Source organism: Leptonotus elevatus, chromosome 21 (assembly GCF_054856555.1).
Source record: "Leptonotus elevatus isolate MCC_2025b chromosome 21, RoL_Lele_1.0, whole genome shotgun sequence".
NCBI lineage: Eukaryota > Metazoa > Chordata > Actinopteri > Syngnathiformes > Syngnathidae > Leptonotus > Leptonotus elevatus.
The window spans coordinates 13,558,661-13,573,399 of NC_141259.1; the positions used below are offsets into that span (position 1 = coordinate 13,558,661).

The 14,739-nt window shown below is 44.8% G+C and overlaps 2 protein-coding genes across 2 annotated transcripts; both read right to left on the bottom strand.

The window, feature by feature from the left end:
- Positions 1-2,931: 2,931 nt before the first annotated feature.
- LOC147156002 (guanine nucleotide-binding protein G(olf) subunit alpha-like) lies at positions 2,932-6,870 on the bottom strand. Its single transcript, XM_086065787.1, has 12 exons — positions 6,580-6,870; positions 6,337-6,409; positions 5,799-5,853; positions 5,600-5,719; positions 4,455-4,552; positions 4,298-4,352; positions 4,148-4,221; positions 4,005-4,063; positions 3,803-3,923; positions 3,585-3,715; positions 3,422-3,489; positions 2,932-3,338 (listed from the first exon to the last, which is right to left on the bottom strand). Exons 1-12 carry the CDS (start codon positions 6,713-6,715, stop codon positions 3,192-3,194), a joined length of 1,137 nt encoding a protein of 378 aa, XP_085921913.1. The 5' UTR covers positions 6,716-6,870; the 3' UTR covers positions 2,932-3,191.
- A 1,444-nt stretch (positions 6,871-8,314) lies between these two features.
- Positions 8,315-14,292, bottom strand: sycp2l (synaptonemal complex protein 2-like). The gene is made up of 24 exons (XM_086065437.1): positions 14,179-14,292; positions 13,973-14,086; positions 13,791-13,892; positions 13,681-13,705; positions 13,535-13,614; positions 13,370-13,458; positions 13,260-13,294; positions 12,923-13,065; positions 11,716-11,768; positions 11,587-11,632; positions 11,415-11,507; positions 11,264-11,336; positions 11,039-11,187; positions 10,786-10,894; positions 10,656-10,702; positions 10,407-10,473; positions 10,231-10,301; positions 10,105-10,138; positions 9,818-9,904; positions 9,379-9,542; positions 9,193-9,287; positions 9,009-9,108; positions 8,519-8,577; positions 8,315-8,435 (listed from the first exon to the last, which is right to left on the bottom strand). The coding sequence occupies exons 1-24, from the start codon at positions 14,284-14,286 to the stop codon at positions 8,387-8,389; spliced, it is 1,992 nt and encodes a 663-aa protein (XP_085921563.1). The 5' UTR covers positions 14,287-14,292; the 3' UTR covers positions 8,315-8,386.
- Between the last annotated feature and the right edge of the window lie 447 nt (positions 14,293-14,739).

Below are 14,739 nucleotides of genomic sequence, written 5' to 3' on the forward strand. Positions count from 1 at the left end.
TCTGAGGTACAATCATCAACATGCTAAACAACGTAGACTGTATGAATAATCACATAATAGTTAAAAAAAAAAAAAAAACATTCTGATTTAAAAACTAGTAATTTATGAATTTGTTATGTACTGTGTATTTGTAGTAACATGCTGTTTACATTGTAACATTTACCTCATTATTGCATTGCCTCATTGTAGAGAAAATTGTTAATTTCCCACGTTTGAGCGGGACCTTGAACGCATCAGTGTCGTGTGTTTTGTTTTTGTTTTCTCACGGTTGGGGTAGAAAAAAAGAACGAGACGAGGCATGGGAAACGGAATGGGGCATATGCCACGGAGGAGGCGGGACTTCCGACGTGCTGGTTTTCACACATCAGATTTTGTTTCTGTTTCCTGTTTGCGACGTGTCTTGCGCTTCCGCCTTTGTGCCCCTCGGTTGACGGGTGCGAATGAGTCGTGTGGCTGACGCTCTGCGCACGGGAGCGCGCGGTTGGGTTGGGGGGTTGGGGGGTTGGGGGGGTGCGAGTGTTGGAACGCGGCCGGAAACGACGCCGATGTGTGAAACCCGGAAGTCGAAAGTCCGTGTCGTCTACCCCGTTACGAGTAAAGAGGAAGAGATAAGTTTTGTTCGTGCCCACAGTTAAGCTCTACGTTCAACTAAGATAATTGCCTGCTTTTGACTTGACTCAACTGGGAACAATCTGAAAGGTGTGTGCACTGCGGGGATGTTTTCTACCAAGCTTCTGAATGGGTACAAACCTAGCAAATGTGAATTCGTGAACATTTGTCGTTAAGACAGTGATTTTATGAATGTTTGTGAATCTTGTCGCCAGTGTGCTTTGGGATGCTGCCAGAAGTGCTCAGGACTTGTCGTGAACAGAAGGAAGGCCTACTTTTCCACCTGTGGACCACGCGAGGATTTTTCGTGGCTAAGCTAACCAACTGCTTGGCTGAAGGTTTGAACAAACTTTGCTCGGATCTGAGGGAATCAGTGAGTACTCCAACTTTTCCTTGGGGATTACAAATGAGCTTCAACAAGCGCCAATGACTAATACCAAACAAACGGAGCTATTAAATCCCGGGTACCCCCCCCCCCCTTATTATTATCATTTTATGTTTTGTAAATAAATGCTATGTGATTTCATAAGTTGTCTCTGCCATGTTTTGTGCAAATGTGATTCAAGTGATTTAATATGCATTATGTCAATGTCAGGTGCTAGAATTTTTTTTTTTAAACAAAAGTGAACAGTACGTAGCTATTCATATAGCTAGCCTGGCCTTTCTGCACCCAAGCCAGAGTCAAACGCCTTAATTTGTTCATCAGGTAGAAAGGTGAGCGTCACAGTCAACCTGGAAAGAATGGAATTGAATGAAGGGGCTGTTTAAACATGTATTTGGTTTCACTGTCATAATGGCCCTCAGAGGGAAACTGCAACTGCTAGCGGCGTTCAAAAAAAAATTGCGATCTTACAGCGCGTAATTCTCGAATCGATTCGATATGTGTCCGAATCGATGTTTAAACATCCTTTTTTTTTTTTTATGGAAATAGTCAACAAAGCGTCTTACTTGGGGTAGGGTTCACACGTTAAGCATGGAAGAATGTTATATTATTGGAACATTAAGCCTTATTATTTTTATTTCAATGCTGTTTAAACGTGAAACAGATTGCAACTGATTATTATTATTATTTTTTTAAATACAGTGGCTCACAGTTATAAGCCTGAAGTTTCAGATCAATAAATACACTTTCATACAAATCTTACACAGTGTACATGTATAAGTTTACTGATGAGTATTTTCTAAATTTGAGTAAAAAATAAATAAATAATCAAATCGCAACAATCAACTTATAGATTCGTATCGGGATTAATCGAATGAACCGTGATACGGATCGAATCGCCAGGTATGCAATTCACACCCCTCTAGCAACTACAATGTGACCATCGACAAAAATGACTTTGGCACCCATCCCTTATCTAGAGCATTTTGTTGTCGTGCCTGTCACTATTTGTTGCTGGAAAAGATACATGAACATATATTTGAAGTTACTAAAATACTAAATCATATTTTTTTTTGTACCCATGAAGTGAAACGGGATCATTTTCCATAGATATGTTCGATACTACTTTTTTTTTTCAGACTGATACCAGTACGAGTACACAAGTCTTGAGTAGTCACCAATACCACTAGTGATTTTGATACATAACCCCCCCGCCCCCAAACAACAATGACAATATAGCATTTTACCTTAACTCATTCACTGCCATAAATTAATTTGAACTATTACTATTAGTTTAAAATTGTTTCCACTTTTGTTAACAAGAGTATGAAAACCTAGAAAAAAATGTGTTATACATTTAGAACAGATGTCAAATTTGTGATTAATCGTGAGTGGAGTTAAGTCATGCAATTAATTACAATTAAACAGTTTACTCGCCTGACGCCCCTAATTTTTAATAATTTTTTGTATGTTTTTTTCCTTTTAAAAAAACTAACTAGTGAAGTCATGCAATTAATTACAATTTTAAAAAAATTATCGCCTGAAGCCCCTCATTTTTAATAATCTTTTCTTTAATCAAATAAAAATAAACTAGTGAAGTCATGCGAGTAATTACAATTAAAAGAATAATTAAATAAAAAATAAAAAATTAATTTCCTGACGCTCCTCATTTTTAATAATCTTTTTTTCTTTCTTTTTTTCAAAAGAGAAGATTAAAAATTAGGTACAATTAAAATTTGGAATTGTAATTAATCGCATGACTTCACTAGTTTACTCACGATTAATCACAAATGTTATGGTTTTTTTTTAGGTTTTCATACTCTTGTTAAGAAAAGTGGGAAAAAAATGTTAAACTAATAGAAATAGTTCAAATGAATTTTTAAGTCTATAGCCATCAATGGCAGTCAATGAGTTAAAATTGCTGGAAATGAATAGGAATGTTCTAGTCTTCTAATTTCTAGTTCCCCGTCGTGAAATGGCCACAAAGGCCTGCTATCCAGCTGGTACTGGTATCGGCCGTCGCGACTACCGACCGATACATTAAAATAAGGTCTACTATCAGCCTGATACAATATGTGGTATCGGTACTCGCCCATCTCAAATTTTCTATACTGGTTCACCTACAATACCACATCTACTGTACATACAAGCTAGCTTGGTTCAAGAAGTGGGCGGGGACTAGTGAGAGGCCAGCGGCCAATCAGAGGAGCTCGTACTGCCGCAGGTGCATTCGCTGGATGATGTCTCGGCAGTCGTTAAACACTCGACGGATGTTTTCCGTGTCCACGGCGCATGTGAAGTGTGGATAGCAATAATGTTTGCCATCGCCGCTCGCCGTGCTGATCCGCTGAGACACACGCACACACACACACGCACACGTACATATATAAAATATACATTGTCCTATTATTTGAACATTTCTTTCCTTACCAAAAACTCATCTCTGATGAAGAATTTTGCTCTGGTCACCCTGGCATCCTCATCCGCATCTGGAACAGCTGGAAACACACACACACACACACACTGACAATTGTGACTTCCTTCCTGTGTGTGTGCGCGTGCGCGCGCGTGCGCGCGCGTGTGTGTGTGTTACCATCAGGAGGAAGCGTGTAGTTGGCGTACTCCGGGAAATAATCCTCCAGTTTGGATTTCCCTGCCAATATTTTGTCGGCAAGCACATCCTGCTTGTTGAGGAACAAGATGACCGAGATGGTCTTCAAAAACCTGCAGCCAATCACAGCGCAGGCCACGTTAGCAAGGACCAATGGCTGACCGGGGGGCGGGGTTAACCGGAGCCAGTCGGCCGAGAACCTGTTGGTCCAAATGGATATGAAGAGGTCCAGAGATTCTTGCAGCCGATTGGTGGAGTTGTCTTCTCGGATCACCATGTTGTAGCTGCTGCTCGCCGCCACGAAGATGATGGCCGTCACGTCTGACCAATCAAAACGAAGGCGTTCAGGCTGCGTGTGTGTGTGTGTGTGTGTGTGCGTGGGCACGCGCGCACGCGTCTTACCATTGAAACACTGAATCCACTTCCTGCGTTCGTCCCTCTGTCCTCCCACATCAAACATACTACATTATGCACACAGCACAGGTAGCATAAGAAGCAGCTGATTGGTTGATGTGGACGGTAGGGGCGGAGCCAAAGACACTCACTGAAAGTTGACCTTGTCCACTTGAAACCTGGTTTCGAAAATCCCCGACGTCAGAACTCGGCAGCGCAGCAAATCCTTGAGGGGAAGATCAGACCGAGTCTGCCTAGCAACATAAACAGCTGGTGGCTGATTGGTTGCTTCGTTTGATTACCTGGTCAGTCGGAGTGTAGTCGGCCCTTCTCACAGAGTCCAAACGGTTCAAGAAGCTACGGTGCACAAACGCATACGCATTTGTCATTCCAAATATGACATATGGAGACCTTATGTGTGTGTGTGTGCGTGTGTGTGTGTGTGTGTGCGTGTCTTACTACTGAGCGCAGTCAATCAGCTGGTACTCGTTGGCGCGTTCGTAACACGCCTTCACGCCCTCGTCCTCCCAAAGCTGTTGAGCATGCTCAAAAAAGTCCTGAGAGATCAAGTGTCATCAGTGCCGTGCGTGTGGATGCCTCTCCTCTCACACACACACACACACACACACACACACACACACACACACACACACACACACACACACACACACACACACACACACACACACACACACACACACACGCGCAAACGCAGAAAGCGAAAGAGTTCGAGACACCCGTGTTGTCTTTTTAGTGTCCTAAGAGACATTCGGATAACGAGGCCACAGGTGACACGTACACTTGCAGTTAGAGATCTGTGCGCGGGGGGGGGGGGGGGGGGGGGGGGGGGGTTTAGATGTGGGCGGGGTCCTTTGTGGTATGATTCCCGAGATGTCTCATTTCATCAGGTCATTAACATGGTGACAACAAACAACACAACTCCCCGGGTGCCTTCAAGCGTCTTTACCATTGTGTGTGTGTGGGGGGTGTGCGTGTGTGTGTGTGTGTGGAGGACCGTAACTGCCAAAATTCAAAATAAATAAATGACTAAATAAATAAATAAATGACTAAAAGTGAAATTAAAAACGGATATAAAAAATATAATTCAAAAACTAAATCAAAAAAATAAATATAAATGGAAATAAAAATAACTATATATACTATATATATATATATATAAGTAAAAAATAAATAAATAAATAAAAAACGAGATTCAAAATATAGAAATAAATGTCGAAATATATAAATAGAAGTAAATATCAATCAATCAATAAAAACGCCCTGCTCTCACATTTATTTATTTCATGCTGCAGACGCTCTGCCGCGACGAAATGTTATTCAAATGAGGAGGCGGTCCTAAGCGTATCTTGGGGTTGGGCTCCCCGTTGAAAAACTGCCTTTCATTGGTCGAGTGAGCTGCCCGGCGAACAAGGAAGTCTTTTTTTGAATCCCTTTTTTTAATTTTTACTATATAGATAATTTATATATTTTTTGGGGGATTGAATTTTTCAATAATATTTTTTATATCAAGTTTTTATTTTCACTTTTAGACATTTATTTACTTAGAAATTTGGCCGTTTTTTGGTCCTCCATACGTGCGTTACCTCCGTGTATTCAAAGTCGGACAGCGGCGCGATCCCCTTGATGTAGTCAACTCTGAACTGGTTACCAGGGTTACCCAGAGGCATGGGCGGAGTCAACACGCTCATCGCCGACACGATGGTCTGAAACGCACGGTATCAGAATCAGAGTGTGTGCGCCGTCACTCGGCAGCTCACTGTGATCAAAGGTCATGTGACCAACCACGATGGCATCCTTCACGTTCTTCCTGATGTCTTGTATCTTCTGCTGCTTCTCTCTAGAGAAAAAGAAACATTCTGAGTGTGGAAAAACCCCAAGAACTTAACAACTTACCAGATGCTCCCCGCTTTGAACCAGACTCTGGACTAACCCAACTGTCGCTAAACCATTAAAAGAACCAACATTTTCCGTTTCAAGGAGCACCAATCACTTGGATGTGTTAGGAGGATTTTTGGATGAAAACCGAAAATGTCTTCAAGAACTAACAAGAGTCCAGTTGTGCCTACATTCTTTTGCCAACGGAGCATCCAAGTGTTTCAACTTCAGATCTTCAGCAAAGTTGTCAAATTCAGGTCCAGAAACAAAAAAAAAAACCCTACCGCTGTTTGGTTCTTGCCACAGATGCTTCGACCCAACCATCGCCTCATTAACTTTGCCGGTTGAGTAGAAGCACCCGTGGCTAAAGACAAATTACTTTCTGGACCTGTCAGGAAGCACATTTAAGAAATTTCACAATAAAAGAACCTGGAATGCGACTCACTCCGCATTGAAGCCATCGACATGAAGAATCCTCATCTGCTTGACGATCGTGCTCTTGCCAGACTCGCCTGCTCCTGCATGCACACACGCACACACCGTGAGACATGCGGCCATGCGCACGGACAAGGAATTTCAGAACCGCAGACGAGAAGGGAGGCAGGCAAGCAAGCCGTAAGTTGTAGAGCGTAAGACAGGACACGAGAAAGACAAGAAAAACGGACAGGAAGTGAAACGGCGGTCTGACCCAGCAGCAAGAGTCTGTGCGTGGCTTTATACGCTTGTCGTTCTTTCTGCAGTTGCCTCTCGATCTTTTTGTTGGCTTCCCGCTTGACTTTCTCGTCCAGTCGTTCTTCGTCCGTCTTCCCTCCCAAACAGCCCATGTCCGTCTGCTGGCCAGCAAAAAGGCCCAAATCGCCGCCAACCGCCGTCCGACCGCGCCTCTCTCGTCTCGAGGCTCTCTGCCGGCGTTTTCAACGGGTCCAAGTGCGGCCGTCCATTCGAGTCGTTCCCGTCGTCCGGTCCTTCAGCCGGAAAGGCGTCCGCATCCCCCTCGATTTTTTTTCCACACTGAAGTGCCAGCGGAGACTCAAGAGAATCTCGGCAGACTCACCTGCGCCGCCCGTGCCTCATTACGCTCCCCGTGGCTTCTCTTGGGGGATTGTCTGTTTTTCGACTGTGACACGCTTTGCTGCTGCTTGACAACCACGCGGCACGCCTTCACCTGCGTCATCTTCGGTCTTCGATCCGGCCTGTACCTGAGCTCGGGTGGTGGTTGTATCGCTGTGACCTTTTTCCTGGCTCAGCAATTGCCTATTTATCTGCACCCCTTGTATACATGTAAGGTAGTAACTGGAAGCTGCCACTGGGTGGCTACGTCCACTTACCAGTTCAGACCAAGGAATCGCATGTCCTACGGGTTAGGCAGACCCAACCCCAAGACGGGACAAGAGCAGAAACTCTTCTGGAAAGATTAGACCAGAGGTGCCTAAGGCCCCGTCCACACGAAAGCCCGTTTCAATTGTATCCGCGCAAGTTTTTTTTTACAGTTTGTCCACACGGTGGCGCCGTTTCCAAGTATGGAAGCCGATCACCTTTGGAACTGGGCTCCAGAGTGGAAAGATTTCAAAACGCACGTACGTTGCAATGTGGACACCACATACGGGGCTACTCCTCCAGTTTGATGACGTATGCGCCAATTCTCGCGTGACTGCGCGCGAAACCGCCAGCCGGTCAACAATGGCGGATAGCCGTGTCGTAGTTAGCTTTGACAGAAAAATATTTTGCGTGAAGTTGTTGTACTGGAATCTTCCGCCGTTGTCACTTCTCCTGTGTTTGTCTCACTGATCTGTATATACTGCTGGATAGCCGATAGCGCATAAACGCCGTTGAAGCGACAGGGCGGCCATCTTACTCCTCCCATCTCGCGAGCAGATTATATATAGACTGTATAAAAGATACGTATACTTACAGATTAGACATGTACAGCTCGTAGGCTAGTGTATATATATATATATATATATTGTAAATGTATAGGATCCTAAGCCGAGAAATGTTTTTGGGGAGTAGTAAAATGGCGGCATTACGGCTTCAAAAGTCTTGACCTATTGGCCATTCAGATCAGTGGTTCGTATTCTTCGCTGATACTTCTTCTACATTAACTCCCTGTGGCTGCGCTACCGTTAATCGTCCTCAGCGTCTTCTTTTGGACACACGTATGTATTTGAAACGTTTGCGTGTGTGCAAGATTCTTTAGAGGAACTAAGCTAACATGCTAACACGGAAGGCCTGATTGAGCTCCCGTTTATAACACCCCCCCCCCAAAAAAACCAAAAACCTCTCATCAGATGACCCCATCATTTTATGTATTAGCGTGACTTGTACACATGTAAAACAAAAAGCTCCTTCATATACATCAACTTTTATCAACCAACTATACTTTTATGACAGACTCCGTTAAGTTAAATCCGACAACTGCTGACTTGCTGACACTTTTTTTTAATATTTACAAGCAAAAAAAATCCAAAAAAGAGATGGGTTGCATCTGCAGATCCTCACTGGTCGGTCCTAGGCTTCTTCACCACGGTGTCCGAGGACCTCCACCTGAGGGGACACAGACATGCACCACCAAACCTTTAGACCAGATGTCAGACCCACTTCAACTGGGTCAAAGGTCACACGCGCACATCAGATGGTGCTGCTCACAGAAATCCGACATTTTGCGCTTCTCCGACTGGATGAACACCTGAAAGGCAAAAGTCATTTTGGTGTGGATATGATTCAAATCATATCAGGATCCAGTCTGAATTACATCTGGTTCCATTCTGAGCCAGATCCAATATCAGATTCAGAACAGATCTGAATCTGTTCTCATTCAGATCTGGACCGGCTTTCATTCAAATGCTGATATAGTCTAAATCAGAACTGGAACAGTTCTGGATTAGATTCATATGTCTAAACCAGATCTGATCTAAATTAGGTATGAATACGCTCCGGATCTGGTCTCGGGGTAGATCTGTGCTCAATTCGATCTGGCCCGAGGTTGAGACTCATTGCGTCACACAAACAAACATCCTTAAGTTTTGAGGAAGGATCATGACGCGTTCACAATGTGAACGCCGACATTTTAAACAATTTAGGTTCCAGTTTTTGTTGCCATGGTTTTTACATCTTTACCTGAATGCGTGAGCACATGCTGTTGAGATATGTCGAGGTTTCCTCCAAACGCTTCATATGTTCTGACATAGACTTCTCCAAGCTGTGTAGCAGAACTGCCCTACGCACGCACACACACGCAATGAACATGTGTACTGTGGTCCGGCACCTGTGTCGGTGCGCGGGTATTGTTGGGGTGGTTAACCTTTGTTGGCTGATGTCATCGAAGAGAGAGGCGACTTCTTCTTTATATTCTTCGGGCAACAGGAGAATTTGGGCTTGGGCTTTCTGCCAGCAGTCCTGAAAGAAATTCGCAGTTTGTTCAAATGGATCAAGGCAACAAATTCATCTGATTGGCCAAGAAGTCATAAAAAAAAAAAAAAAGACCAACGTTGTCATGTTCAAAGCTTCTTGTGAAGACGCCGAAAGAGTTTTTATTAACGGTGGACGTCGAGTCGAGCTGTTGTTCCGCCTCCTGGGGGTTTAGAGGCTCCGCCCCTTTCATGGATGCACTTTCAATTCCACGTGGCTCCTCAGATGGCTCGTTCGGCGACCCTGCGAATCTCATGTTGATATCAACTGGATAATAGTTGCATAGTCAAATGAGTTTCCCACGACTTGTGACTCCAAATTCAATCAAATGGTAAAAAAATCTAATGCAAAGACAATTTTATATATGCAAGGCGACTTTGTCAAGACTATACTTTATAGTTTTTCTGTATACGGTTTGATAACTGAAAGCTGGACGACAATGAGTTTGGCAGCCCTCGTTGTGCAATATCGCTTATGACGACGACTGAAACCAACAAATACACAATCCAAAATTGTACCTGCAGGCTCCGCCCCCTGAGGCTGATGCTCACCGGGTTGAGGCCCCCCGGGCTTGCGCGGAGTATCGCATTCGTCAGACAGGCAACCTTCCCCAAGCAATTTGATAATTATCATTCAGAACGCACATCGTGTATTTGGAATGTACACAAAACTGTAATGGAGTCCGAAGATTTGTGGCGCTGCCTGGCGGCTCGAAGAAAATCAAATGCGACTTATACCACCAGCACATGGGATTCTTTGGTTTTGAACGTACTGGGACTGAAAAAATTAATGGAGAGTGAAAGACCTGAATCTGCAGCTGCTCGCTTCCTGTTGAAACGCTGAAAAGTGAACACGCGTTTGTAATTTTTGTTGATGGAATGAAAGAATAGGCTACATATTGATAAAAAAATAATAATAATAAAAAAAAAACCTTGTTTAGAGAACAGCCTTGTCCAAAGTTGTCTTCCTGAGAGCTCTCTGGCTCCGCCCCTGCAAGAACACCTGGAAGTCATTGAAGATTGTTCACAGCCATTTTTTTTTTTTTTTGAAAATATCCAAAATGCTGCATCCAATCTCGCGGTGAAGCGCCGTTTCGAGCGGTCTCACCGGAGTCTTTCGATGGCGTCGAGCCTGCAACTTGATCGAAGAGGGTCTCTGCTCGACTCTGAGGAGTCTGTTAAGGTATCAAGCACCGAAGACGAAAGGAATTCACAACATGTCTTACAAATTTAAAGACCTGACCAAATACCATGATAGGTTTGAAGAACAAAAAAAAAAAAAAAAAAAAAAAAGGAATTATAGCCCAGCCCTAAAACATAATCAGCGACACTTTTAATGATGTCATCAAATGGTTACCTTGGTAACAACGGCATCGTCGCTGCTCAGGGGAGACATTGGAAGAACTGCACGAATGCAGACAGACGTCAATCGGATGATGCGCGGCCGTTGTGATGACTGGAGGTTTATTTTTTTAAATGATTATAACCTTTGAGTCGAGTTGAGGGGGGCTTCTTTCTGTAGGTCTTTTGACCTGCCGCTCGTTGTGTCGGGGAGGTGGAGGCCCGGTTGTTATCACCCGTGTCTTTGTGGGCTTCCTGCTTAAAACGGGCAAAAGGCGCACCGAAACGATTAGCTCAGAGATACCGGTCGAGACCTAAAGTCGAATTAGTCATGAGCCCCAAGTCCTAAAATTGGGCTTAAATTTGACTGGAATCCAGCAGTTGACTCGGGTGCCCGACCTCTCCCGTGAAGACCCCCGCAGCCGCCGCCTTCAGCTCTCCGAGCAGCTCCGGCCGGAAGAGCAGTTTTACTCTGTGGCCGTTGACCCCCATGTGCGTGATGGCCAACTTCAGACGGACACTAAGGACCGCCTGATCCCCGTTTCCTTCTGGAAAAATAAGACACTTTGGAGCTGATTTAGCTTGGACCGAAAATTTTGAGGAGAACCTCAATTTAACGTATACCGTCCTGCTGGACCTCAAGCTGGTACTGGTCTACGTCTTCCTTGAGTAGGTGCACGGAATCCCACAAGAAGCCCTTGAAAAAGAAACCGATCACACATATACCCGCACCAAACGGGCGCCCCCCCCCCCCCCCCCCACATGTCACGACTACCTGAGGAAGGTCGATGAAAAAGCTGACACATTGTGATCCAAAGTTAAAGTCCACCCAGAACTCGTCCCATTTGTCATTTTGGGGGCGAATGAGCTGAGGAGGAGGAAGAGGAGGAGGAGAAGTGAGAGTGAACACGAGACCGATTATATCTGATGCGACGTCTGGTTTTCACCTCTGTGGTCTCCAAAAAGGCTCTGATGCACGGGAAGGTCCGAACCCTGCCAACACAAAACGACCGCAGTCAAAACGAGCGTTGAAGCGGAAACCAAAAAAAAAAAAAAAACCTTTGGACGACGGTCACCTTCTCGCTTCGCCTTGACGATCATTGAGGAAGTTGAGGAAATGCCGGCAATCCTTGCAGTCGCACGGGTCAGAGACAGACGAACAGGGTCAGAAAAGACCGGATATCGACAGACAGGCCAGGTTGAACTGTGTTTGTGAGGTTGCAGCGCCCTCTGTTGGTCAGTTTATTGGCACCGTTTCAATTCTAGTTAGGCATGTTCTTGGCCACCTACGCTTGTTGTTAAGACCCACGCTAAATCCACAGGCAGCACTGATCTGAATATATGACGTCCGTGCGAGCCGTTGAAGCGGCATGGCGGCCATCTTGTTCCTCCCATCTCGCGAGTAGACTAGTGTATAAAATTTACGGTATACGTACAGATGAGACATACACAGCTCGTAGGCAGTTAGTGAAGGGCCAGGATGGTCACTGTTTTTTTAACAATTTAAAATAAAATAAAAACTACCAAGTGGAGGGTATGTGCTGCTTTGAAGACCCCGCCCCCTTTTTTTTTTTTTTATCACTCAGTTCCTTAGACCCTAATATTAGATTTGGCAGAGGCATCTTTTGTTGAATTACAGTTATAATTCTTTAATAAAAAAAAAAGTACAAGTATATAATTTATACATGTATTTAAGGCAATTTGTAAAATGTCTGAAGTCCTCTTGTTTTATGTTTAACAAATTAAAACATCATAAAGTCTCAAATGTTTTTCAATTTCGGCAATGTAAATGTATAAGGATTGTATTCTGAGAAACGTTTCTTGGGGAGGAGCAATATGGCGGCCTCGCGGCTTCGATCCAGTCATATATTCAGATCAGTGGTCGCTCCACGTTCGAGCTTGCTACAAATTCTCATTTCGCAATGTGTTGCGTGTGCCTCAATGTAACGTTACCAGTAGTTCCAAGTCGTATATATTCATTTAAGTTAATAGTATTATTTATATTTTATGTATCGCTAAGTAACCCAGCTAAGTAGCATTTTATGGCCATAGAATCGCTCCCGTTTCATTTGTATTGAATTGTATTTGCTTTACAGAAACCACCCCCACATACACCCCCACCCCCACCCCACAATTAAACAACAGAAAGAGATAAGATGATCTGATCATCGCCTCACCTGGACCAAGCTATGTTCTAACCGGACTTACCGCAGCGGTTATCAACCTCACAATTCAGTTTCGACCAGCAAATTTTTTTTTTTTTTCAGCGGTGTAAACACTCACCACCTCAAAGTCCGGGGCTTTAATGAGACCAAATGCGTCGGCGATGTCCGAGCAAGAGAACCACCGATTGGCTCGTTGGACTCGCTCCTTCCTGGGAGTCATATAGCACAAAGCCTCCACTAGGCTCACCTGCAACTCGTAGTCTGCAACGCAAGCACATGCCTCAACACGCGTGCAATCGTGGAGGTTTGAGAAAGAAGGGGGGGGGGGGGGATTCCCGTTTTTTTGGTTGACTTTGAGTTGTTTTGACCCCCAAAGCGGAGCGGAACAAAATTGTTTTATTCATCAGACCTGTAAAGTCCACCTTTCTGGATTTCTGGAGGGCGACTCCACTCACCTCCGACCGTCTGCATGGTCTTCCCCAAATCCCACCTGCAGACATCAACTTGACAACGTGTCCCGAGCGTACAAACGGAACGCAAAAAGTACGGATCTCATCATAATCACATCATCCACAGGAGCGTTTGGTCCGATCGGACGCGCTTCTTCTGATTTTTCCCCAGAGAATGCAGGATGCTGTTGAACGTTCTCACTGCCTGACCGCCACAAACGATGACGTCAAACAACAACAACAACAACAACAACAAAGTCATTTCAATAATCCGCCGTTACCTCCACTCGGACACTGAAGCGTAGTTGCGATTCGAGGAGCGTGCTCAGAAGTTGCACGAGGATCAACGACAGTTCGGAAGCTGATGACGGGCAGACAGGGCAGACGTCATGTGACCTGATGTGACACGACCTCTCACGTGACCAACCTGAAAGACATGATTGGTCCAGCAGCTGGAAGACAGAAGCGCAAAGGCGTTGTCGGTGGGAAACGCGGCTGGCCCCTCCCCTCCCCTCGCCTTGCGGTCATGCACCTCACCACCAGAAAGTCGTAGAAGCTTTCCATCAGCGGCAGCTGGGTCGAGTGTCTCTGGGATCCAGAGGTTAGAAGGTCGCGCGTGGTTTGGAACCAAGAGAGCACCTAAGCCCCAAACCATGACATCGTCACACTCGCTGTTCATATGAAGTAGACATATCCTATAGACTTAAAATTTGCATTACTTGGTGGGTGATTCCGAGACCGACCAGGGTCTCCTTGAGGTCATTGTTGCCAAACAGAATCTCCAAAGCCTTCAAGACCACGGCCACTTGGCCGAAATCGTCCGAGCTCAGCAGCTGCGTGTCACAGGAAGCGATGATGATGATGATGATGCTGATGATGATGGCACATTATGTGGGCGCACGCGGGGGTTGGGTGCAGCCGGTACCTTGTGGACGTGCAGGCCCAGTTGGGTAAGCGTGCTCTCGCGCAAGCCTTCCTCACGAAGCAAACAAGCCATTCGGGATGAGTCGCCGCGGGATAGACAGGCCTCCATCTCGATCTCCAGCTAAGACACATTTCAGGAGGGCGATTGACAGGCGTCTCGGCCAATGAGAAGAGGCCCACTCATTTTGCTTCCACGGTGACTTCACAACGTTTTCCCCCTCATAGTCTGGTTGCTATTTTTTTTTTGTTGTGTGCTAAAAATTACCCAAATAGGTGGAAAAAAAAGGACCAAATCAACTTTTTCCCCCAAAATTTTGGGGTTATTTATTTAATCCCAAAAAGTTGGGTCATGCGAAGAACCCAAAAAATTGGGTTGTAGTGTACTGTTTGGGTAAATATATTCTCCGGTGTTATTTATCTAACCCAACTGGTGAAATACAGGAAATCACCCCAAAACAACAGTTGGGTCAAAAAAACAACAACCCAAATTTGGGTCAGTTTGACCCAACTTTGTGTTATTTTGAACAATACAATTTTTGATATTTTTTTATGACAATTAAAA

What these genes read in the sequence shown, in the direction of transcription:
- LOC147156002 (XM_086065787.1), bottom strand. Translation starts at nt 6,715, where the DNA reads ATGGGCTGTTTGGGAGGGAAGACGGACGAAGAACGACTGGACGAGAAA. An exon ending in GCACAGACTCTTGCTGCTGG is followed by an intron (nt 6,410 to 6,579) that starts GTCAGACCGCCG and finishes GTGTGCATGCAG; the next exon opens with GAGCAGGCGAGTCTGGCAAG. An exon ending in GTCGATGGCTTCAATGCGGA is followed by an intron (nt 5,854 to 6,336) that starts GTGAGTCGCATT and finishes CTTTTTCTCTAG; the next exon opens with AGAGAAGCAGCAGAAGATAC.
- sycp2l (XM_086065437.1), bottom strand. Translation starts at nt 14,286, where the DNA reads ATGGAGGCCTGTCTATCCCGCGGCGACTCATCCCGAATGGCTTGTTTG. An exon ending in GACCATGCAGACGGTCGGAG is followed by an intron (nt 13,066 to 13,259) that starts GTGAGTGGAGTC and finishes CTTGCGTTGCAG; the next exon opens with ACTACGAGTTGCAGGTGAGC. An exon ending in AAGCCCCGGACTTTGAGGTG is followed by an intron (nt 11,769 to 12,922) that starts GTGAGTGTTTAC and finishes TGCGACTGCAAG; the next exon opens with GATTGCCGGCATTTCCTCAA.